At 39.6% G+C, this 26,356-nt stretch overlaps 2 protein-coding genes across 3 annotated transcripts in view; both read right to left on the bottom strand.

The window, feature by feature from the left end:
• Positions 1 to 3,398, bottom strand: rps14 (ribosomal protein S14). Its single transcript, XM_036588689.1, has 5 exons — positions 3,302 to 3,398; positions 2,477 to 2,627; positions 2,025 to 2,186; positions 1,067 to 1,143; positions 1 to 105 (listed from the first exon to the last, which is right to left on the bottom strand). The coding sequence occupies exons 2-5, from the start codon at positions 2,623 to 2,625 to the stop codon at positions 38 to 40; spliced, it is 456 nt and encodes a 151-aa protein (XP_036444582.1). The 5' UTR covers positions 2,626 to 2,627; positions 3,302 to 3,398; the 3' UTR covers positions 1 to 37.
• Positions 3,399 to 13,489: 10,091 nt separating this feature from the next.
• The window catches only part of ndst1b (N-deacetylase/N-sulfotransferase (heparan glucosaminyl) 1b), a 92,553-nt gene continuing 79,686 nt past the window's right edge, over positions 13,490 to 26,356 (bottom strand). Inside the window, exons 9-16 of one of the 2 annotated variants that reach the window (XM_036588601.1) lie at positions 24,294 to 24,476; positions 21,021 to 21,117; positions 20,037 to 20,160; positions 19,053 to 19,227; positions 17,757 to 17,927; positions 17,569 to 17,678; positions 16,848 to 16,950; positions 13,490 to 13,930 (exon numbers count right to left, since the gene is read on the bottom strand). In XM_036588601.1, the coding sequence (XP_036444494.1) occupies positions 13,811 to 13,930; positions 16,848 to 16,950; positions 17,569 to 17,678; positions 17,757 to 17,927; positions 19,053 to 19,227; positions 20,037 to 20,160; positions 21,021 to 21,117; positions 24,294 to 24,476 (1,083 nt within the window). In that variant the 3' untranslated portion in view covers positions 13,490 to 13,810. Of the gene's footprint in view, positions 13,931 to 16,847; positions 16,951 to 16,990; positions 17,337 to 17,568; positions 17,679 to 17,756; positions 17,928 to 19,052; positions 19,228 to 20,036; positions 20,161 to 21,020; positions 21,118 to 24,293; positions 24,477 to 26,356 lie in introns of those variants that run through there. The other variant, XM_036588602.1, reaches the window with a different exon arrangement.

The following is a 26,356-nucleotide window of genomic DNA, read 5'->3' as shown; positions in this document are numbered from 1 at the left end:
TGACTTTGAATTTTTATTCGGAAAAATCCACAACAGTTTACAGACGACGACCACGGCGACCTCCCTTTCTGCGGGTGCTGTCTGATGGAATAGGGGTGACATCCTCTGGAAGGGAGAAACAAATGGAAGCTGGAGTCAAGACTTATTCCACTTCATGACAGCTTAACAAGGCACAAACACTACACTTCAACACTGACGCATTCATTTTCAGAGAGCATAAGAAATTGGGCCTGCTCTCATTATCCACCACACTGCACTGTGCAATGCCATGTGGAGCGTTCAAAATGCCCATTTGTAGAGAAATTAAAACAGGAATGCCCATTTGTAGAGAAATTAAAACAGGAATGCCCATTTGTAGAGAAATTAAAACAGGAAACTTTGGCTTAAGTGATCCAGCACTGGAGTCATCTGTGTACGACTGCTTTTGAAGGAAGTGAAATTGTGGCACGACCATCCAAGAGGAAGTTATCCTCAAAACAGGTTCATTCTGACACTGAGGTATGGTACTACTGTACTTAAGTGAAAGCTGTCTGCAACTGTACACGTTTCAGTGACAGCCACAACTAGGTGACGAAATTTAATGAGAGCTCACTGTACTCCCTCATGGCTGTTATCAGTGGCACAAGTTCTGATGCAAAGGAACAGCCTGCCATCTAGCTACAATAACACACAGAAGCCTTCATTCACAGCAAACTACCACCTGAATAGCAGCACTGCAGTGGAATGTACGTGAGGGAAAAAGTTTCTCCGAAAATTCACTGTTGTATTGTATCAAATTAAGCAATCTATTAAGAAGAGATAGAATTTACTGTTTTCTTTCTGCATGTGTTGGGGACACAACCAATCAGACTGGTTTTAAATTAATGGCTAGGCACTCGACTTGTTTTGTAATTGGTTTGTGTCTCCTGCTTTTCTGATTCAAACTGGTAAAACGCAACATGATTTTCTTTGAAATCATTCTTAAATATAGTAGAGCAAAGGTTATACAGCGATTTATAAACCTTAGTTTGGTCAGACCTTTCACGTCCTTCTTTAAAAGAGCGCAGGTCTCTAGGTTTTGACTTACCAATGCGGCCAATCTTCATGCCAGAGCGAGCCAGAGCCCTGAGAGCAGACTGTGCACCTGGTCCTGGAGTCTTGGTTCTGAAAACGATATTTTAAAAATTAAGACCTGAACTAAATCCTAAAAGGTTTACTACTAACACTCCCCAAACAGCCAGATTTCAAGAGAGCCTTGGAGGGTTACAAACCACTCAGACATGCAGAAGTACTGAAGCACAAAATGGAAAAAAGTTTGTCCATCAAGAACACACTAGTGACCCCTTACAACAACTAGCAAATTTATTTTCCCCTTACCCCAAACACAGCTGATAAGCCAATATGTTTAGTTGGTGGATTTTATTTGTGCTAGAACTTTAAGGCTAACACAGCTGAGAAGTAATGGAAACTTATAGCCAAGCAATCTCAAATAGCCTTGTTTTGTTGGACTAGGCTCAACACAAAATGTTAGCATTCATCTTGAGGCCTGGAATTTATATGTTTGCTTTAATAACACTACCTCATGATTTGGTGATGCAATTTGAGTGATACTATGGATTTGGAATAAGCTTCTTACATGTCGGCTGCAATGGCCTTATAGCTCCAGCACAAAACTAAAGCAGACTGACAATTCTTGATTGACAAACTACATGTGGGGTAGGGGAAAATGTCACCATGCAGAACCATCAGTCACATGGTGATTGGCTGGAGCTCATTCAAGTCAAAATAATTCATTTGTCAGATTGCATGAAACATTTACAGCATCTCCTCCTCCACACTCAATGCAAACGTGAGAATAGTCTAGGGAGCAAAATAAAACAACAGAATGCTCATCTATTGTGGCATTGTTAAAAAATCCAATACTGAGATGAGCAGAAATCCAATAACTTGCAAAATATTTTGCAGCTCAAGTAAACAATGAAAAAATGGCAACTGGAGGCTTAAAACGCTCCTTCATACTAATGTCTTCAAAGATAAAGACTCACCTGTTACCGCCAGTGGCCCTCAGTTTGATGTGCAGGGCAGTGATGCCCAGTTCCTTGCACCTCTGAGCCACATCCTGAGCCGCCAACATAGCAGCGTAGGGAGAGGACTCATCTCTGTCGGCCTTTACTTTCATCCCACCGGTCACACGGCAAATTGTTTCTCTACAAGCACAAGAAAAGATCCTTTCAGCCAGCCATACTTCACCTAAGCTCAGGTTACAAACCCTAAAAAGCCCTCTAAATGACTGATTTTCAAACTGTGTGATGCTGTGTGTGAAAGCAAGTCAAGAAAAAAATAAGTTTCAATTATATTGACATAAAACATTTAGCAGGTCTTGAAAAACAGGCTCTACTCTTGGGTCCTGGCATGAACAAGTTGGGATGCCCTGCACTGAACTGTACGGACTGTACAACATGCCACAGTCCCATGTGAGACTTAAACGGTCACTTACTTGCCGGAGAGGTCAGTGACATGCACAAAGGTGTCGTTGAAGGATGCGAAGATGTGGCAGACGCCAAAAACATTCTCGCCTTCGGCAACCTGGGGTCCCAGGCTGATGACCTGCTCTTCCTTCTTTTCCTTACCCTTGCGAGGTGCCATTGCTAGGAAGGGGGGAAAGCATACAGCTATTAATGCCCAGAACAAAGCTGACAACGGTTACAAAGAAAAGCCCTAATAAAGCACTAACGCTACTTCTGCTGGTTAGGGATGCAAAACACATGCACCCTAAACGAACAACACCCGGGCTGATGAATCTCACATTCTTGATTAAAAACAACCAAGAAAACCAGTAACTACACATCACATTTACACAAGCTCGATCATGTATTTCGTGGTATAAATGAAGCGCTGAGATATAAAGTCACGATTCAGCTACAAAACACGCCGAAATGCACAACATGAACGGCTTTGCTAGCAGCCTGTAGCATCATCTACTCCCAAATAAGACGAACACTAGGTACGTAAACACACACACAGCAAACCTACTATCACACAAAAACAAACACGAGGAGAATAAAACACGAAAACTGAGCTTTTCACTCTTTTCACTCCGTCTCTACACGAAGCTCTGTTAACGGTCTTGATCCTCCGCTCGGACCGCGGCTGAACTCACACCAACTATCACGCCAAACTACACCGTTCAGACACACACTATCTCACTAATACAGACCGATAGTGCTGGATTTTACTATAATAAGCAGAGTGAGATGGTAAATGTGGAGATATTTGATGAAATAATGTCAGATTGGTGCGGATTTAATCTCTCAGCTCTTACTTCTGCGCGTCTTTAATCGAGGCCGAAACAGGAAAGGAAGAAGGAAGCGCTGCCGGGATGAAAGTTCAACTCCGAAGCCCGGACACACGGAAGTGATTAGCACAGAATAAAAGTCTCACCGAGAGATGAAAAGTAGACCCGTGTATTTAACCAAGTATCACTCTAAAAATACAAGTTGAGTAAAAAATAATTCATTCGTTTTCTTTTTCGTAACTTTTTAAGTAATAAAAAAGTAAAAAGCACTACACTCCCCACTAACTAAACTTTTATTTGTTTGGACAAAACACGGTCTCTTCTACAGACATGCATGACACATGTATACTGAACAGACCAGCAAAGCACACAGACTGTTAACAAGTATTTAACTAAGGGACAAATAAAATATAAAAGAATAAACAGAATAAGTACTAAGAGAGTAGATAATAAGGACCCGATGTGAAAGGAGCTAAATAGATATGCGAACATTTGTACATTTGCAGGTTTGAGAAAACATAACTATACAAAATATTTAAAAATAAAATGAACATTTGTAAAGAAAATATATATATATATATATATATATATATATAGAGAGAGAGAGAGAGAGAGAGAGAGAGAGAGAGAGAGAGAGATTATACTGTAATACAGTAAGGAGGTTAGCTCTGGGGAAAATGCTGTTAGCATTGACTGTGCTGGTTTTGATGGTGCTGAATCTTCTACCAGAGTGGCTGGAAAAGGTGATGTCCAGAATGAGAGGGGTCAGCTGTAATTTTGCCAGCATGCTTCATCACCCTGCTGTTGTGGATGTCCTGAATTCAATGATCTTCTCTGCTATCCTGGTTATGCACTGGATTTTGGCTCATTCATGCAAGGTGAAGAAACCAAACCAGATGGTCATGGATGATGTGAAGATGGACTCTATGATCACTGTGAACTGGATCATCAGACTCTGGGGCAGGTTGAATTTCTTCTGCTATCTTAGTGAGAACATCCTCTGCTGTGCTCTCTTGGCGATGGAGGCTGTGTTTCTCTCCCACTTTAGGTTCTTATCACTTTAGGATTTCGTGGTGCCCAGAAACTTGAGTGACTTCACAATGTAAACCACAGAGCCTTGGATGTTCGAGGGGGCTTAGGGAGGGGGATTGTGCATCCCACCACCATTTATACAGTCTTTTGTGTGTTGAGCAGCAGGTGATTGCTGCTGGACCAGGACTCCAGCTGCTCGACTTCCTTTCTGTAGGCAGACTTATCTCCATTAGTTATGAGGCCGACCACAGTGGTGTCATCTGCAAACTTCAGAATCTTCACAGCTGGTTCCTTAGAGACACAGTCATTGGTGTGGAGAATGAAGAGAAGGGGTGAGATGTTGCACACAACCTTGTGGTTCTCCAGTACTGATGGTCCACTTGTCTGATGTGTTTCCTAGCCGCACCTGTTGTCTTCTGTTTGTCAGTGAATCCATGATCTTCTCTAAAGGGTGTCAGCCATGCTGTAATGTTGTTCAGTAAATCTTTTGGTCATTTCATGGTAATTAACTTTAGTAACTTTAGTAAATACTAAGTAGTGAATAGTGAAACAGTTTATGAGTGAACCATTCTGAAAACAGCGATACACCGTATATAACTGTGTCCCATTTGGTGCACATGTTTTTTTATATAAAAAAAATTGCCATTTAATGAGCACAAGTGCCCTCTGTGCGTTCTTACTGCCTTTGACGCATACCACACTTATGTGGCCTCTTACCAAACATTCCTTGAGATACAGGCAAGGACCAGTCGGAGGCGGAGAAGTAGGCTGTTTTTGCAGCTCAGTTTACACATTTAGACTATTTAGACTGGAGAGTAAACTGTACATTATGGATCTTTAACTAATGTTCACATATTACATAAAACTCCTTTACTCCAAAAAATTGAGTTTCCATGATTTGGACCCTTTAAATTAATGAAGGGTTAGAAGAATTATCTGTAAACCTTGCAGGTATATGGGTCTGTGCTACAGTGGGTCACAGCACTATATTATCAAAGGATAAAACATTCATTCATTCATCTTTTAAGCCGCTTATCCTCCTGGGTCGCGAGAGATGCTGGAGTGCTGCTATCCCATCAGTCAGAAGGCAGGAAACGCCCTGAATGTTTATGCCTGTGTGTCTGTTCTACAATAGACAGGCCGCCAGTCAACCACAGGGCAGACACACAGACATACACATTCACACCTAGGGGCAATTTAGTATCTCCAGTTCACCAGACCGATTTGCACAGATGTGCTGTGAAATTACATCATGATCAGCCCAACTGAAACAAATACTTTATCAAAAGAACGTATCGCTGTTGTCGGAAGAAAACCTCTTATCTCCATTTTTGATGTTTTTCGGTTTTTGACATAAGTTGCAAATATCCGTTGTCCTTTACATTGTGTTTAAATTTTATAATGAATGGACTAAAAGAAATGACCCCAAATGAATTGGAAAAATGTCTGGTTCCACTGACTTACATTAAAAATAAAGTAGGTTTTTTGCTTCGCCTGTGAAGTTAACATTTCGGAGACAACAGCGATATGTTGCTATTTAAGCTTTCAAATTTGTCAGTCAATATATTGTCACTTCAACAAAAGATACACACAAAAATTCTAAAAAAATCTAATACAAAGATCTAACACACCAGTGGCATGGTGTTTTTAAATGATGAAACTTGTGTAGGGCTCCAAAATTCGGCCCTTCGTTGGGACTCGCAAAGAGCTGCACAGGGACCTCAGACTGAAGACGCAGCGAGCAGTTCATCGTGCTTAGCAGTCATTGCAAATCATTTTTAATTGTTCATCCTTGTAGTACATTTTGGAAGTTGCCAGGGGGTGGGGGTGGGACGTTCAGATTGATGGAGCATGTGCTGTAGATGGTTGTATACAGAACCTTTCTGAAAAGAGCTCTGTGTTACACCAAAAAGGGTTCTTCTACTGTTATGATGGCACCCTTTTGGTGCTATATAGAACCCTTTTCAAAAAGGTTCTATATAGAACTGTCTATTTGTTCTATGAGTGTTTATGGTTCTATATAGAACAATTATCTTTACTAAAGAACCCTTGAAGAACCATCTTTTTTTAAGAGTGTAGTAGTTTGCAACCCCAAAAAAAGTCACTAACCTGGCCACCCCACTGACAAGGTTCTGGCTACGACCCTGACTCATTTAGGTTTAAACTCCGGTTAAACTCTAAACCACAGCTAACCTAATGGCCCCATTGGCTTTGGAACATGTTTGTTTACCACAGAGTGTAATAGTGGTGATTTTTCCTAAGACCTGTAGTTTCTTATTTGGGCGAAATGACGACACATCCTCAGGGGTCTGTCCAAGTTGTGTACAGGGTTGCACACATTACTCTGTACATAAACAACCTTTGTACGAACCTCTGTTTTCAGACAGTGTTTCAGCATTTCAAAGGCAAATGAGTCGACTGCAGTTAATGTTGCGGCTCATTGGCAGTGTCAGAATGATCGAGCACGTGTCTTTGGCTGCCGTGCACTCAGAGGTGATGAATTGCAGCAGTGGCACCAAGCCATGCTCACACACCCCAACAGAGACAGATTGAGACGCAGTTATCTGTCAACCCACTAATGCACAGCACACAGATCACTTATGGGACATACATTGATTATGAAAAAGTTGGGCTCAAACGGTTCGAGTCGAGGTGCTGCCTTTAAAAAACATGAATAAGAGTAGCAAAAAGGTGCAACTCTCACTTCTTATACAAACTCTTTAATCACTTAATGCATCATAGTGTTCACCACTATTGAAGGAGACAAGCTTGTGCACAAGTCTTTGTGCTTTATTAACAGCTGTAGTTGGCCACAGCCACACCATACACAAAGAGAGGTTTCTAACAGTTCACTCTAAACTTAAGCTCTACACTCAGCTCATGTCTGTACTCTATCAGCACTCATCTCTGGCCAGCTTGGTTCTTCCTGCTCTAATACATTAACACAGACAGCTGGCTAGCCCCGCTCTCCAGAATAAGAGTCCTTAGAAGAATAACCCCACGAATAAATGCTGCAGAAAACATATCCTGGGATTAACACGTAAAACATTTCTCAAACACCCTACAGTATTAAAATTGTGCTGATGTTCCAGCCTACATGGATCAATGTACTGCAGAGGTCACAAAACTATGGATTCTATACTCAAATAGTGCCCTAAATATTAGTCAAGGAGTCGTGAAGCTTATAGCTGAATATAAATTGCTATATATTAGATATATAATGTAATATAATGCATTATTTTGGTGGAGAAGACGTTATTTTATGGCCTACATAGTGCACTACATATGGAGTGCGGAGCCATTTGAGATTTAGCCATATTCTCCACTTTTAGTGACACTGACACAGGTGACAAACAGCAACAATGATTACTGGTGGAAACACATTTTTGCAGCATGATGAGTGAAATTAATATTACTGGTAGCAGTAGTGGAAGGTGAAGAGGGAGACCCCACAGCTGATCCCCAAAGCTCAGTCTGTTGGTTAGGTGGAGTTTAATCAGCTGTGGTGTCTCCCTCCCCACTTCCACTGCTTCTTCCAGTAACATTACATTTCCGTGATGATGTTGTAAAAAGGTGTATCCACCTGCAAAACACTGTTGTTGTTTGTCACCTGTGTTGGCTGTTTAAAAGTGGAGAGTATGTCCTGGTATTTTGACCTTCATCTGATGAAGGCCATCGTGATGAAGTGATTAGAGAGTTTTTTATGAGTGAGGGTCCTGATGTATTGATGTACTGATGTGCTTTAGATCACTGTTTCCCAAACATCCAACAGGCTCTGCACAATTTCATGTTTGCTATTCTCACATCATACCTAAACCAACAAATCTGCTCATTAACAACTCTGAGTTGAAGTGGGTGTTAAAGCGTGGAAAGCACTAAAATGTGCAGGATAGGGGGCCTCCAGGACCAGGGCCGGGAAAACTGCTTTAGAGGGTGGGCTCCATTTTGCTATGAACATCAGGATGTCTTCTAATCTTCTAATAATTTTCTGGTCTTTATTGAATTCATTCATTCATTCCTTCACCTTTCCCCACGAGGCCCACTTACGACATTTGTGTGGGTTCATATACTGAAAATAAAAAAGTAATTCATTTTACATGAGCATTTTCCAACCTGTCTTTATCCCTTAGAATTAAACAGGCTGTTTTTGTTGCTGTGCCTTTAAGACTGATATATGTAAATTACCTCTGTCCTGATTTGCTGCCCTGTGTTGAATCTAATTCAAAAGCAGCCAGTATTGAACCACTCCTTATAACTTCAGAGTGAAAAGGTGGGGCTTCTACACCAAAAAAGGTTCTTCTATTGTTACAATGTCAAGGTTGTTACAATAGAAGAACCCTTTTCAAAAAGGTTCTATATAGAACCATCAACAGCACATTCTCCATCAATGTGAAGAACCCTTTCATGATGCAAAGAACCCTTTAATCATGCAAAGGGTTCTTTGAGTGTTCATGGTTCTATATAGAACCATTTTCTATACTAAAGAACCCTTGAAGAACCATAATTTTTACGTTTGTCTAGGACCACAAGCTGTTCGGGAGGGTTGCCAGAAGGAGGCCTGTGCTGTCCTGAACCAACAAACTCAAGCTCCTCAGTTTATCAAGCAATGCACAGAACTTTCAGTGGGACCTTATTTTGTGGTCAGATGAGGCCAAAATATAGGTTTTGGCAACAAACAGCAGAGGTGAGTTTAGCCTGGACACAAAGATAGCCATGCAGGCAAGTACCCCATCCTCATTGTGATGTATGGTGGTGGGTCTGTGATACTGTGGGGCTATTTTTCTTTCAAAGTCCCTGGTTAATTTATTTGGATACATGGTATCATTAAGTCCCAACAGAAATAAAATCAAAACCTGATTGCCTCAGCCAGGAAGCTTAAACTAGGCCATAATTTGGATCTTCCAGCAGATCAACACGAAATGGTTCACAGACAGAAGAATTAAGGTTTTGTCATGGCCACCCTAGTCCCCCAACCTAAACCCCATAGAAAAACTGTGGAATGAGCTGAAGAGGAGAGTCCACAATCTGGACCTTAGAATCTGAAGGTTCTGGAGAAGTTCTGTATGGAGGAATGGTCTTAGATCCCTTACTATGTGTTCTCCAGTCTCATTAGGCATTACAGGAGAAGATTAAGAGCTGTTATCTTTGCTGGAGGCTGTACAAAGTATTAAATGAAGGGGTGCCAATAATTGTGGCACACATAGATTTGAGCCAAAAAACTCCTGATAAGATTTAATTTTTTTAAATCAAATCAATAGATTTCTGTTAATATTTTGAATGAAAAATAAAAAAAGAAAATGTTTTTTTTACAGCATGTTTTGCTCATGTTTACCAGGGGCACCAGTATTTGTGGAGGGCACTGAATTAATAATTACATGTGTGATATTTTTTTCCTTCAAAATAAACCTCACTTGAAAAGTTGGGTGTCCTAAACTTTGGACAGGAAGTGCACACACACAGAGTTGTGTGCTTAGAGAATATTCAAATTTTAATAGAAGCTAATTGATCTATTACCATTTCATTAGTTATTCTGCTCTCCATGGACAACTAAGTAGCTCATAATGTGGCTCAGTAGGGTTCTAATTTCATTCCAGCTTGATACATTTATCTTACTAAGTATCTCACACATGCATGACTCCTCCCACACTGCAGTGTGTCCTATTATTAGCCATATATAGGCAGCAATGTGTTGTTCTTTAACCATGCTTGCAATGAAGTGTTCGAGAGAACGTGGCTTAATGTCACTCCACAGTTTCTGTACATGCAAATAATAATAAAGAACAAACTAAAAAGACAGTGGTTTCTTTATTTGCAAATTAATCACAAAAATATTGGCTACCAACAATAAAAAATATTAACAACGATAGGTTTGATTGTACAGTCCAGATGATTATTTTCCTTACAGTTATTTCATTAGATCACTATCTATTGATATCCTACATTATGATACAGAAAGCACAATATCGGCAGTGTGAATTTCATGGGGACCACTGTGTGTGTATGTGTGTGTGTGTGTGTGTGTGTGTGTGTGTGTGTGGTGAAAATTAAGGAACCCAAAAAGAAGAGAACTTCATAGTCCATAGTCTCTTCACTCTCTCTCCGTTTCTATTCTTCTGGCCCACAACAAACATCCTCTCCACAAAGAAAGCTTAAATAAACATTATTTGTGCTTGGTGCAAAACTTCCCATTTAACCAGGAAAGATCATATTGCATTGTTATTACAGTTGTCAGTTAGGGTGCCGTTAGAAATACTAAATCATGACAAATCAAAGTGTTATTGTTGACAATATGACTGATAAGTGAGCAGCATGAAGGTGTTGTCTGTGTCATTTTGTAACTACACTCTTAAAAACAAAGGTGTCAAAAAGGATTCTTTGAAGCTGATGCTATAAAATAACCACTTTGGTTCCTTAAAGGACCTTTCAATGGCTCTTGGAAGAGCCATTAACATACAGTACTGATCAGAGTTTGAGACCACCCTACATTTTTTAATACCCAAAACAGTCATTAAAATACAAGTTATTAATTTCCTTGAGATATTATTATCAGAGATTAGTCAAAAGCAAAAGAACAAAACAAAAACAAAACAGGAGTTTCCACAACTAGAGTTCAAGAACTGACAAAGAAGAAAACTTGCAAAAAAGAATCAAAAAGAAGCCGCTGATATTCTCAGAACAATGGACTGACCACCCCAGAGACCAGATCTCAACATCACTGAAAGTATTAAGGATGACCGATTGTGAAATGCAGAAAATGCAACCAACTTCTAACAATGAATTTTGGAAGACTATTGTTGTAGATTTCTTTGAAAACTGCAAGCAAGTCTCCTGAAGAGAATGGATGCTGTAATAAAGGTGAAGGGTGGACACAGTTGATAGTATATTTAGCTGTTGGGGCTTCTGTGTAATTTTTTCTTTCCTTAATGGCCATTTTGACTGGAAATGAAATAAAGGGTGGTCTCTGACTTTCGCAAAGGGCTGTAAATGAGACACATAAGTGTGACAAACCTTCTTTTTTCCTAAAACTGTTCATCCAAACACAGAACCATTTAGGAACCTTCATCTTCAAGAGTGTAAACTGAGAACTAGACAGTACATATAAGGTGCATGGGTCAGTACCACAGACATGCGCTTCCAACAAGGGCCCAACAGACTCCACTAAAGAGTGCTAGTACAAAATCTTCTGTGAATCCTAAAAATTGTGGACTGATGCAAAACCTGCTTGATAAAGAATACATTTAACAGGAGGTATGTAATTATCTCCTAGAATCCTTGGTCAAAGAATGAAAAAAGAAAAACATTGTGCTTTTCAAGCATCATGCTCTGAGATAAACAAAGAGCCAGTTTGTACAGATACAGTTTTCAAAAAAATACAATGAGAAATACTGTTGCTTCTAAAAGAATGACTAAAGACTCCAAGTGGAAAATATTGCCATGCTGTGAAATCAGCACATTATCCTTACTTTCTTACTGAAACTTCATTCGAAACACAGGAATATTACTGTATCAAGCAGCTGAGATTGCTGGGATCAGCTCCTCATTTGACAAAATGTGACAAAAACAAAGTCAGCACTCTTCTTCAGGACAATTATGGACAAATATGCCTTCAGATCTTTGACTCATTAAAAAACCCATTTCAGTCTACCTTTAAGCAAATGCAAAGAAAAGATGATAAGATGTTTTGGAACCATAAGCTATGCTGACAACCATCAGCAAACAGAAATGAGATGCTCTAAGATAAGAGGTGGTTTTTGCCGCCTCAGAAAGAAGATTTTTGTACGCACAAATGGCACACAAAAATCTTTTGGATCCAAAGGCATACAGAATATAAACATGTTTTTGCTCGTCAGGTCTGAGAACGTATTGCAGTATAGGTTAGAGGGGCACTGAGATAGAGGCTGCTTGAAATTAGGTCACAGATGCCACAAGCTCTAAATGACTGAGTGTGGCAGTGGAGGATGAAGTCCATAAAAATCTAAAACTCCAACTGAACAAAGCTGAGAATATATCCAAATCAAAGGAGGACAGTAAAAGAAAAAAAAAAACAAAAACGAAAACAAAACAAAAAAGGACTGAAGTTTTTCATTACTGTAAATACAGCAGCAAAAAACGGCTACCCAACTTCAACACTATGAACAGGAGCTGTATGTTTCCACTGCCTACTTTGATTGCCACTAAAAAGGCATCATACCTTTAATAAAATATCCATGCTTACATTCATGGGTGTAATTTACATGCTGTATTAGCAGTCCATAATCGCTAAATAAAAATCATTTCAATGAGACAGCCCTCAAATGCCAGTGTCTCTCCCAAAGGAAGCAATACATTCTTTAATACATCCCAATGACCAACTCAAACCATTCACATATGATGTGATGTTATGAAATGCTAGGACAATCATTTGTGACAAATAATATACAAACATTCTTAGAAATTCTAACTTATAATGAAAAGGGGCGTTACATCATTAACTGTCCAGTAATACTATTGTGAAACACTGGCTACTTCTCCACTGGGACCGGTAATGAAATGCTAAAGATGTTGATCATCTTTGGACTTATGAAGAGACCATCCCCTCAAGGCATATCAAAACACTTCTGGTCAAGGATATCATAGACAAATTAAAAGTAACAGATTTCATAAAGTTGCATTAAGGCAATTACTGCACATATCAGGATACCCAGGTACTCTACATGTCCATATTTACACTCACATTTATTCTGGATGTAGCTTATTTGTTTGTATTTTTTAAAGTACCATGATTTGCAACTAAAAGCCATAAATATATCATAATGAATTGTCACTATGTCACATTTCATCTTAGTGGGTAGGTGTAATGAGTGGGCTCAATTTAAAAGAAAAAAAAGGGGGCTACTCTGCCCCCTACATTGTTTGCAACACAGCATGAAGTGTACATGAAAGAATGCTTAAAACAGTTGACCAAAAACAAACAAAACAAAACAACAACAAAAAAAAAACTGAGTTGAAGGTTCCACCCTGGCACTTGTTCATCCTTTATTGGCCTGTGTGCTGTCCAAACTGGCACAATTTTTATTTTTATTTATAAAATCTCTTACCTCTTCATGTCTTCTCTGAAATCGTGTGTAAGGGTGTCTATGAGTCATGACGTAGAGCTGAACTCTTACGCACACACATACAATCAGGAAGAGTGTATTTAAAAGAAAGAAAAGAAGTCTTTAGAAGCTTCCACTGTGTGTGCGTACCGACAAACATTCCTGGGCACTCTTGCCCTCCCGAAGAGCAAAACACAAAAGTACCAAAGGGTCATCCTTGTGGCACCCCGCTTTTCCTCTCCATTTCTCTTCTCCTGGAGCCCAGACCCTCTCACGCTGGAGAGCCTTCGTGGGCTGCCCTCGCTTATCCAGGTACAGTAGCTGAGATTCTGTGTGGGGAGGGGGCCGGGGTGGAGAGGTAGCGTGCCCTCTGGAGCGCAGGGAGGAGTGAGAGTGTGTCCTTAGTGTTGCACCCTGCGCCCTTTTCTGGCTACCTGCTGTGGAGCAGCTCCTCTCGCAGCCAGCTGGGCAGCGGCTGGCCCATCTTATACAGCAGCTTGGACAGCTCGATGTTGTGATCGCGGTAGTGCTCTCTCAGGAAGCTGCGCGACTGTTGGGGGGAACAGAAATGAAATCAGGTTCTGTGCACAGTGGTCATTTAAGGCAAGACACTACAGGTAGAAACTATGATTTTTAGTGCAATCATTTTCAGATTTTGGATAAATTAAATCTACAACATGTGTTCCCATAAACTGTAACCATAAAAAGTCAAAACACAACAGAATCGTACTAGATATGATCCATGTATGTCTATTCCCTGTGTACTTATTACAAAACTCTCACAAATTATGCATGTTTTAAATGCAGTTCTCTCACTTCTAGAACATCTGCATTCATGAAATTGTTCATGTTCATACCTATATACACACACATATTTTATATATATATATATATATATATATATATATATATATATATACACACACACACAGTATTTTAACATGCTCCAAAGGTTAACTTTCTGGTTTTTAAAAACATGCAAATGTATGCATATTTGATTAGATGACATCTCATTTGCATATTAAATGGTAATGTAAATGCAAAACATCCAATCCTACCAAAAAGATTTATTAGACTATCAATTATGTTAAAAATGCCCTATTTACAGGCAGTGTCTTGCCTTAAGAAGATTCAGACAAGAACACATTTTAATTGAAGAAGATTCTGATTTAAGATGATAAAAATAAAAGTTTAATCGTCTGACCGTTATTCAAATGCAATAAATGCTGTTTCAGTTTCAGACATTCACATTAGAAACTACCATTATCTACCTATCAGAAATGATCAAAGGGCTATCATTTTTCAGATGATTACAGCACATGTTTTTGATGGCTTCATTTCAAAAGAAGGTATTATGCCATTGCCAGGAGAAGCCAGCTGCTGGTAGCCGGTTGTGTGTGTGTGTGTGTCTGTGTGTCTGGACTGAGCCAGACAGTCTGTAGCTTTGGCTTGGAGGAGCGCTGCCACTCACAGCGCTGCTGCACAGCCAGGACACATCAGCCTGTCCTTCCACCCCTCATTAACTTTGATGTGTCTGCCAAGAAGCCTTAAGGTAATGTCAAGGACCTCAACACACTACAGTGCTGCTCTGTGTCAGACTCTGTAAAGGACATGCAGGACAGTAGTCCTACCTGGCACTTGCTAAAGCTCTGTTTGAGGGAGGTGGTAGACACGGTCCTGTCAGCACTCTAAATCGATCTGACTACACATCGATGTGAATAAAGTGTGCGCTACACAAAGTACATCTTAGGTCAAATCTGATAAAATGGATTAGGTCCCAACTTTATTTGAAGGCTACCTACATAAGCACTTCATGGCACATGCATAAGTATTAAATAACAAATGCAAATACTAAGTATTAAAGCAATACTAAGTATTTATTAACAGCTCATGCCAGTACTCGCAAGATGACAAAATGTTTTATAAAGTAAATGACATTGTATTGACATTAGAGGCCTTAAACTAAAGTGACAGACCTTTGTACCATTTATAACACTATTATGAAGCATCAGTAACAAGTAATCATTCCCAAGTCATCACCAGACATATTGACTCCATAATAGAACCTGTTCATCAAAATAACATCTATAAGGGAAAAATATCAATGACAATGATCATATTAGGGGCTACGCATTTCGCCTTATAATGCTTTACAAGAGTGTTATAAATGGAAAAAAAAGCCCCTTATGTCAATACAATATCTTTAATTTCATAAAACATCTTATGTCATGTTACGAGTACTGGGGCAAGCGGTTTATAAATATTAACTAAACATTTCATAAATATTCAAGCATTGCTTTATAAATGTGTTAGTCAGTGCTTATGCATGAACAAATGTAAGGTTTTCCCCTTTATTTTCATTTATATATTCAGAAAAAATCTTAATATTGTCTCTATCTTGTCTCAGTCTTGCCTCGAAACTCGACTGCCACAAAGTCTTGGTCTTGACTTGATGTGTCCAGGTCTCAGTCTTGACTTGAACTCACTTCTAATTAACTTGACTACAACTGTAGATGAAATGACAGACTTTTTAGCTCAGCGTATGTTACACTGACAGGATGCTGATATGACAGTTTGCCAAGTCTAGCTGAACAAAAATGAGCATTTTCTGAGGCCCTTGAGGAAATTGAGTTTCATTTGACCATTTATACCAACAACGTGACATCAAAGGTGACAAAAGCAGCCTTCATGACAGACAACATGCATTGAAATAAGCCTTTACAAATGTTTATGTATGGTTATGTTAGTTGACATGACAAGCTTATGTAGGAGTCATGTAGCCTTATGAACATTACCCTACAGTAAAGGGGTACCATATAATCATTATTGCTCATTATACAGGATATTTATTAATAAATAACATTATATTTTATATTATGTAAAATATAATATAATAACATTTCCGATCTGCTGGAATTTATGAATATTAAAACCAATGATCCTCAACAAACAAATAATATCGATTTAAGCCATCACGAAAATGATCTATTAGATTCTCAACGGCAGTGAAACGATTTTATTTAAATGTGTACAGAAAGGTCTGCTTTATTCTGTTTGAAGATTTCGTTAATATTCAGTAATGACAGAAAAAAGTTCAGTTCAGTGACCTCAGGTGGAGGCTCCGCACTTAGCAGGTCTCCAGAACAATTTCTGAGCCCAGATTACCCCTGAGACTGAGACAAGACTGAGACAAAATGATGTGAAATCGAGACAAGATAGAGACAAGAACTGAGTACTACAACACTAATTTTGCCTTAGAAAGTGTCATGGCAACCTATTGTCAACAAGACACAACGTCACAAGACACAGATTTTATGTCAACTTGACATCACAGTTGGCAAACGCAACCTTTATGACAAATGACACCTAAGTGTCTAAGTCAGTAGTCATGAAGTGAAGTGCTTATTTAGGTGCCATGCAGCCTCATGAACAGCGTTCCTGAACCAAGAATTACGCTCCACACTCACATCCACATCCATGTCAGGATACCGCCTCCCCTTGCTTTTCCCCAGGCATTTAGTCTTCCCCCCATCCAGCAGCTGGCACCAGAAGCCCTTCTTAGGATCAAACCTGCAGTACAGGGGAAAGGAGAGGAGGGGGAAACAAAATGGAGGCAGGTCAGCAGAAATTAGAAGAAGCAGCTTCCACATCAGCCTAATAACAGCAGAGTATGGCAAACAGATGGTGTGCAGCTAGGTCTGTTTGGAAAAAAAGGCATAGGGACAAAACCGTGCCCATTGTCCACTGGGGGATGTGGCTAACAGATGTTGCTGCTTATGAGCTGGGTGTAGTGATTATGTGGTCAGGCATGAAAGAATGAGAAAGAGACAGAGCAGGGAAGAGAGAGCGAAAGCGTGCAAGAGAGAGAGAGAGAGACACAGAGACAAAGAAATATGAAAATAGGTCTGTATGTTAGTGAAAGAAATGAAAGAGAATCAGCAAGTACTCTCCTGATCCTGTCAAACAAGAGAAAGGGAATCCATCAGGACCAGATTACAGCAAAACACATCAAAGCTGTTTAAAAAAACAAACACCTAACACCCCAGGTGCTCAATAATAAATAAACCAGTAATTACTGCCCTAAAGTCGGTTTTAATTGTGAATCATCAAAGAGGAATGGGAAAATGAAGGAAACTTGATGAGCATGTTTGAGGCGAAGCTGTCAGATAGACAAGTCGAGAGACTCACGCGAGGATCTTGTGGTAGTTGAGCGCGTTCGTGAGGCCAAGAAACTTCTGGATCTTATCCATGACTGAAGCAGGCTCTGTCCGCAGCATCTGACCATCCAAAACCAGGATCTAAGGAAACAGATTTAGATAAGCATGGCAGAATTCATGAATCAAGACATAAACACAAACAACAATTCACACGCTCACCTGGCTGGGATGGTAGTGGTTGAGCCATCGCTGGAGGTGGGTGGCGTACAGCCCAGGCACCAGACAGCGACTCTGAAGCACCTTTAGTTTGATGGGGGCGTCGCGGCCAGCGGTTATGACATCATGGAAGGTGTACTTCTGGGCTACAGGGTCGTCATGAGCCCTCTGGTGCTGGAACACAGAAGAAATAGCAGTGCATTCAGTAACTGAGCTGTGCTGAGACCACGATTAATCAGTGAATTATAATACTATTTAATACTATTATAATACTATTTTTTATTACTTTGCATCAATACTTTAAACCCATGCATCTAAATCTTTTCATTTTTATCTGAGTTTTAATAACTGTTCCTATAGTTCAACCAGTGTGTATGAAGTACCTCCTTAATGCCTATAGATGGCAGCAGCTATGAAACACCTTCAAATCTCACAAGGCCTTTTCTACAGCTTCTACAACTGGTTTGGCATTGGCTTCACATTCGCCACAGAGATTAAACCAGTCCAGAACCAGTGCAGCGAAATCAAGACGCTCTGTAGTATAAACTGTGGCACATGTAAAAGTATCATATTGTGAGCTATTCAGCAACACCCAGCCCTAGCCAACAAACAAACACACCACTCATCACTATTTAGGGTTACATGCTCATACATCACAAGCTACAGCATTTTACTGTGCATACACTACATGTACAATACTGTGCAAAAGTCAGCCATTAGGAATAAGTAACAAAATACTAACTACAAGCTTAACTATAAGACAATTCATTTGCAAAATGAAGGTGAAAGTAAAAAAAAAAGAGAAGACAAAAAGCTGCTACTTAAAAAAAATGAAAGAGACAAAAAGAAAAAAATGCACTAAATTTAAGATGTGGATTGATGTTTTTATGATGTTTTATGGATGAGTCTAGATTTGAAAATGGGATTACTTGCTTTGTGAGAAACAGAAAATGCAACCAAGACTGAATGAAACTAAGACTGAACTTTTGGACATGTGGAAAAATATCATTGCAGATTTCTTTAAAAAAACTAAAAGCAAGCCTCATGAAAAGAATGGAAGCTGTAATAAAACCAACAGTGGAAACACCAAATACTGAAGAAATCTGATATTATATTTAGTTGTTAAGGCTTCTGAGAATTTTCTGTTAAATATATGTTTTCAGATTTCTTCCTAAAGTTGAAAAATGAATAACTTAGTACTTAATAATTGTCTTGAGTGGAAATTAAATACATAAAGGGTGATTGCTGACTTTTGCACAGTACTGTCAGTAATATAACTCTGTGTCTAGAAAGACTGACCTGGTACCAGGAGTAGGCTCTGTCGGCTGGATTGATGAGGATTGTGATGATCTTGGCTTTGGGAAGAAGGGCTGCCGCTCGCCGGGCTGTGACCTCTGAGTCAAAGTAGTTAGCGCTCTTTTCAAAGTAGAAATCTGAGCTAGTGTTGGAGGGCAAAGGGAAATGCTCCATATACCTGACAGAAGAAAATATATTATTATGGAGTGAAAAGTAATCATTCAACAACATGCAGCCTATTCCAATATCAACACTTACATGTGAAAGGAATTTCCTGTGTATAACAGTTAAGGAAAACTAGGTGAACACTGCACAGGTGCTGTTTTTCTTTCCTTTCACCTCCTAAATACAGTTTTCGCACCTCTACAGGAAGAGTGTTAAGAGTGTTGTGCAGCTATTACATGGCCTCATGATGGCTAGAGGTCATTAGGCAGAACGGCAGCTTGTCTGGGTAGGTGCCCGAACACCTGTGAAGGGCCTGCCGTGGCGTTTCCTTGCTTCGTGTCTCACCACGAGGGGGCTTTTTAACACTGTAAACAACACTAAGCTTTGTAAAGCAAACATTCCTGTTCAAGCTACTCACGACGCTCCTGTTACCACTGCTGTTTTTCCCCACACTGACAGAAACTGATAAGGAGTAAGGTAGTGCTTGTCTGTGATCTTATACACCTGCTTATTGTTAAGCTACACTTTTATCTGACAGAAGGAGAGTTGTGGTGAAAGGGCTGCATGTTTTGAAACGGCACAAATTGCTTCTTTTCAAGGGAACGTTAGCTTTCACTGTGTTTAATGTGCTGGACTCCAAAGCATGCCAAAGTTTCACTATCTGTGTAATTTGTAGTGGTTTACAGGCACTATTGAATATAACTCAGGCGTGCTGCCTTGAAGAGGCAAGCACTGAAAATGGGAGGGGGAGACATTCTGTGGTAATGAGAGAGAGAGAGAGAGAGAATGAGCAAGAGAGAGTGAGAGATGTTAGACACATACCAGTCAATGCCCTTGTGGTAATTACGACCGTTGAAGAACTGGATCTCCTCAAAAGTCTCCTTACTTGGATAATTACTGGTCAGGTCAGGATGCATACCCAGGAACAGATAGAGCGCTGTCGTTCCTGGAACAAAGTCAGATAAAAAGAGTTCATGGTCCAGATTTGGAACATACAGAACAGATATACACCAACAGCCAGGTGTGAAGGGGCAGCACAGATAATTTCCTAGAATGTTTTACTACAGAATGTGAAAGGCATTTTTTGGTTACTCCTATTTGATTTTTGATTTGATCACAGAGATAGGGAAAGCCCTTGTGATTAGGAGAAAGATGGTTCAAAAAATACAAAACAGCTTTGTCTTATGAGAGCATCTAATAGCCTAGCCAAGAAACTGAGGTAATTACAAAGTGTTTTAAGAAAAGAAGAAAAAAAAAACTCTTAACTCATTTCCAGGCCCAACCCCTTAATCCGGCTTTTATTGAAAAGATTAACACAGACATTTTACTACTCGCTCAGAGAGTGGGCTATTGCTCCCTTAAGACATCTTTTAGAAGTTTAATTAGTCGACGCAGTAAACCTGGAATTCCCATTTACCGGGGAGCAGTGAAAGTTGCAGTAAAAAGGCCTTGAGACTGACTGCCTGCCTGCTTCTGCACTGATCCAGTAAATGAAATAAAACTGCTGGCTGACATGCCATAAATGACTAAGTCACTGCCACGTGTGCAACCCAACAATGGTAAAACATAGCTCCAAACCTCCCAAGCTGCTCTCTGGCCAATCAGAGGTTTAATCTGCTGATTCACAGGTGCAGAGCTGCTGGAATCTGCTGGGATACAGTGCTGGTCTTGGCTATGAGGACTTAAAACAGTTGAAGCATTGTTCCAACAATGTGGCTGAGAATTGGCGGTGGCCAGTGACAGCTAGAGGGCGCTAATGTATGCCTGCTTGAAGAGTGCACTGAATAGGTGGAGGGTCAGACTCACCAGTCTTCTGTGGGCCTATGATGAGCAGCTTAGGAAAGCGGTCACAGGTTTTCTCTTTTGACCAAATGTCTTTGTGTCTTTTGTCCTCGCAGGGGTCCTGTTGGAGAGACAGGCAGACAGGAAGTTTATAGGGTGGCATAGGCACCACTTAGACTGCAGCCTCGAGACAAAATCACTTAACAAAACCACAACAAACTGAGGCACAAGCCAATACAGAGCATTAGTCATGCGCACGCGGGTGCATTTACAATCCAAATAGGCAGCCGTTTAAATCTTTCGGAGCTCATATCTGGCAGGGGACAGCCTATCATTAAAGTTCAATAAACCACAGAGCTGGCCTGCAGAGTTATTGCTGTTAACCAGGAGTTATTGCTGTTAACAGTATAACAGCCACCACTTTTTCTCCGCCTTTTGGCTGTATGCAACAATTCTATCGGCGGGTGGGAAAACAGGGCGGCTGTTACATGTGGAAATCAAAATAAACAAATCGAACACCTCACATCTTCAAACATGCTGAAGAGCATCTTATTAAGGCAGCCTATATAAACACAAGGTTAGCTTCTTACGGGCTGGAACAACATCCCTGAAAATACAGCCTTACTAGATTTATAATCAAGACCAAAACACAGAATCCAGACATTGACAGCTTTACGTGGCCTTGAGTGTTAGGAGCTCGGAGGCAGTCGCTTCAAGGATCTCATTCATCATGGACAGACAGGAGTCGTAATCTCTAATGATCCGCAGGCTTGACCTGCACTCTTTGCAGCTAAAGTGGGCACATCTGGACTGAGGTGTGCAGATTAATGGGCAGTAATGTAATCTACTGCTAATGCTGCATGGGCAGATCAACACGATGGCCATGCATAGGATAGGCCTCCTTCACGTTCAACATCTGTCTGCTGTATTGAGGAGATTAACCGTTATCGCCAGCACCGCTGGACTAATAACAGTGCTGCTTCAATACACACCACTGTTAAAGCGAGACACGCTCAGACTGCAAACGCCGTCTGTTAAAGCAATAACCCGCTCAAGATTGTGCATTACAGTGATATTACCGCGCTTAAGGCGGCAAAATCACTGAAACATGCATTTTATCATGTATTTTAAAGCCAGTTCATAAAAACAATATACCTCGAGTGGCTTCTTGCCTTTAAAAACTGATCAAATACACCAATCTTCCATTAATTTTTTAATATATTAATAAAATAAAGCAGTAAATCATGAGAGGCTTTGCGTTACTGTGATTTTATCAGAGGTAAGGGGTGTAATACAACACAATATATACGCTTATTGATTTCAATGGGACAACATACAATAAATTATTTAACTTTAGTTAATATTAATAATAATCATATAAACTTCTTCCACCAAGAAATGTAGTTTTATTTACAATAAGCTATATATTTAGAGTAGGCTACTGTTGACAAGCAACCATGGACTGCTGACAAGGAGTACAAGAACTTCTAGTCACCTATCACAGCTGCCAGTATATTGCAGTCATTTAATTTCATTTTTTGTCATATAACAATGAAATTATCGTAATACAGCAGTGTTTACTGCAGGATCCTTTGCCTGATAAGTAGACTTTGCTCACCACATTATTACGATGACTAATAGTTTTGTGTGATTTCCTATATTGTGTTAGCATAAAGCTAACAGTTCCACATATTTGTTTTTTCACAATGGGTTTAATACTAGTTAAGGTAGATCTTCCAAAAACCCAAACATTTGAAGCATGTAAGACCATGTAATTCGAGTAACATGTTCTTTACTTTTTATATTGCAGTTTTACTGATAAACATTCAGTAAATACTTCAATTCAAAGTCTAACACTGAATAATAATGGAGAAGGTGTTTATCCTGTTAGCTAACTTTTAGCCTAGTTGTTAAGACCCTCAGCTGAAACAAAAGCAGGCTCTTACTTTATTAGTCATCACAGTCAGTGGTCTACGAGAGCAGCATAACAGTTCAGTCACAGCAAGGTTTTTAATGACCTTGTGCACAAACAGTGAATTCAGATGTAGTAAGGAGATTATAGGAGTGTGTATATTCAGTATTTTGAAACTGCTTAGAACGCGGCTCAGACGAACAGATTTTAGGACGAGAAGTATCCGCAGCGGCGTCAGTCGTCTATTTTAATTAACGTTTTCACAGGCTTTCACAGAGCACGGGGAAGGACTGTGTACAACAAGTCTATAAACATTACATTTAGATTTTTAGCGGATGTTCTTATCTATACAATTTTAAAAGGGTACACCAGTGTAGTGCGAGGAGTCCTGCAAAAGTATTTTTATTGATTTCTTCTTCTCAATGAGAAAAAACTTGGGTCTCCCATGTGTTGGGCAGTTTTGGGCAGACCAATTATTTTTTGCTGTTTGAACATGTTGTTTATTTAGTACTGGTATTCACTTTTCTTCAACTCTCCACCATCGCTCTCAAAGAGACGCAGGAGTATGTCGTTGATCCAGTCGCTGCACAAAAAAGTCACATGATCGAAACAGACGAATACAGTGTCTTTGATGTGTGTGGTCATGCCTCTGTACATCTGTGGCGTCAAAAGTGTCTCAGCCAATCAGGTTTCAGGAATGTAGCTACTGTTTTTTTAAAACATTTTTTTTTATTGCTGGTAAATTATAATAAAGAGCATCACATTCTACTGAACAAATGTTCATGCAAATACAAAAAAGTTTTGGATCCTCACAAAAAAAGTATTTTGTGGACGTCTTGGGAAAGCAAGTGCCAAGGAAAGGAGATTATTCAGAGCCAGAGCGATCTCCGGAACACTGGAGAACAGAGTGAAAAGATGGGACCTCAACTTTGACAGGAAACAAGCGGGATCAAAGAGGGATTTAGGGCTAAGTCACTGTCTCTGTCTCTTTCCCAGGGTGAAAGGAAACAAGGGAGTTAGACAGAGTGAAAAAGGGAGACAAGAAGAAATAAGGGAGTAGGATAAACTGAAATAGGGGAGGAATGAGAGGCGTTTGCGTGTGTGAGAGAGCAAGCGAAAGAGATATGACTATGGTTTCAATAATTCTGCTGGCAGCGCGAGGCAGTGCGGAAGATACGATTTCAGAAATAGCATTCTCGGGTTTGCTGGCAAACGACATGGAAAGCCATTTTCGCTCGGTGTTCGTCAAAGTGAAGGCGCATGTCATGGAGAATGTCATCAGGAAATCCTCCAGTGAGCACTACATATTAGAGCAGCACCGCTCCCTACCTCAACCCTCCTAAAACACATTTCTAACTCCATCAAGAGACCTATCCTTCTCTCACCTGCCAGATGGGGTCCCTCTCCTCAGGAAAAATCTGGAAGTATTTCTGGGCCAGCTGCACGGGTGGCAATGTCTGTAGCTTCAGGTTGGTCCACGTCTGGACGAACTTGACCAGGTTCTTGAATGTGTACAGGCCCAAGCGGTCGTTGCCGTAGTTGGAGAGGTGGGTCATGAAGATGCTGATCTGAGGTCAGAGGAATGAGAAACGTCAAATAAGGTCCTGCAAGGAAACTGCTGGGCTAATTCTGCAGTTTCAAAAGATCAAATGTGGAAAGTTGAAGTTATCTACTACTCCCATAGCAAAGCTGAGAACAGTGTACTAAAGCAATATTTCAGTGAATCAAAAAATGAACATTACACAATTTTCCTCCTATCCCAAATGCAATAAATCAGCCAAGACATGTTTGTTTCTTTGGTTGCTTTGGAGATACAAGGCTAGGGTAGCTAACAAGTATTGGAAACTTACTTACTTACCACCCAGAGCTGTTTCTTGCTGTAAGTGGTACAAGTACACACTAAAGGCAGCCAAGCCACATAGAGGCTCCGTGAAGGTATATATATTTTTTTGAAGACATCATTTATTTTTTCCATTATCAATATATCTGAAATTCCGCACACATCTTTTGAAATGTGTTATTTAATTATAGAGACAATTTTTCCATCTAAAGATGCTGCTTCTCTTGTACGTTAATTATTGTTTTAAAATAATTCCTTTAGCATTTACTAAACTGAAAGGGAAACAAAATTTTGATTTTGAAAATTTTACCATTATTGAGTTGTTGATATGTAAACAAAGTTTTAGTGGTCTGATGTGAAATGGGTCATTCTAGAGAAATTAACTGATGCAGATTTCTTCGTAGTGGTGGTGATAAGAACTATGCGTCACAATGTGTACAACAAAAATGCAGCAATTTTATTATCCAACGACAACTTAAGTTATATTCAGTGTTAAAAAAAAAGCTTACTTTGGATACTATTTTCAACACTCTTGAAGCCAAAACCTTATCTTAAAACTGTCATAAAAGGCATCAGATTCCACAATGCGAAGAGTTCTGCCTCGGAAAGTTTCTCTATAGTATGTTTCAAATCAAACCAGTCTAAAAGACTGTTTAACCATTTTATTCCACAGAAAATTTCGGTGAATGGTGGAATTCCCCTTTAAAAATTAATTCATTTTCATTGTTGCATTCAAAATAACTTTATATGATTGGGGCTCACAAATAGTATTTCACTCAGGGCCCCCAAATGTTTCAAAACAGCCCTGCTTAAACCTCCCTAATGAGCATCATGCAAACAGAATGACTAAATCATCACACACTTGCCTAAAGTAATCTCCAACAGACTTGCTTATGTGCTTGCTGACACTGTATGACATACTGTTATCTATAAAAATGGACAAAAGTATACAGCACAGCTGAAAACACTAGTTCCAGCCATCTTAACTCAAACTCAACATGGTTTGAGGAAGTGTGTGATGATCTACGGCAGTTTGCACAATGCTAATCAGTAGCTGTACGCTTCCATTACTTTCTATTACTTGCTAAATTAACCTTAAAAGGTGTTAACATAGGTATACACAGCCGTAGACGTTTAAATACATTTATGTACTTAAAGCACATCAACAATGAGATATTTTAAGTCAAATATGAGATGTATAACCAACATACACACTACGATTCAAAAGTTTGGAATCGCTCTTTAAAAGATTGTAATCACCGTTGTCAGCGCTATATTGGTTTTGTTGCAGGTACATGTATAAAATGATTCTATTATGGAGCTACTATTCTACAACTTTTCAACTAATTTGAAGGAATCTGAAAAAATAGTTGTGCCCAGAAAGATGGACAGAGCTGCAAATGATTATAAAATGACTGAGAAAGCTGGATAACAGACTGATGTTATAACAAAAGTAATGTCCAGAATGCATTAGAAAAAAGGTGCTCAAACCTCGAAGCAGCTAACAAGAATATAAAGAAAGGACTATAAATAGATAATTATAGTATGTCATTTTTTATCGAATAACTTCTTGATGTTCCAGAAATTTTCTATAAAACATGAAAATAC

The sequence above is a fragment of the Colossoma macropomum genome, unplaced genomic scaffold, assembly GCF_904425465.1.
Source record: "Colossoma macropomum unplaced genomic scaffold, Colossoma_macropomum, whole genome shotgun sequence".
Taxonomy (NCBI): Eukaryota; Metazoa; Chordata; class Actinopteri; order Characiformes; family Serrasalmidae; genus Colossoma; species Colossoma macropomum.
This window is presented reverse-complemented; position numbering and strand designations above follow the sequence as displayed.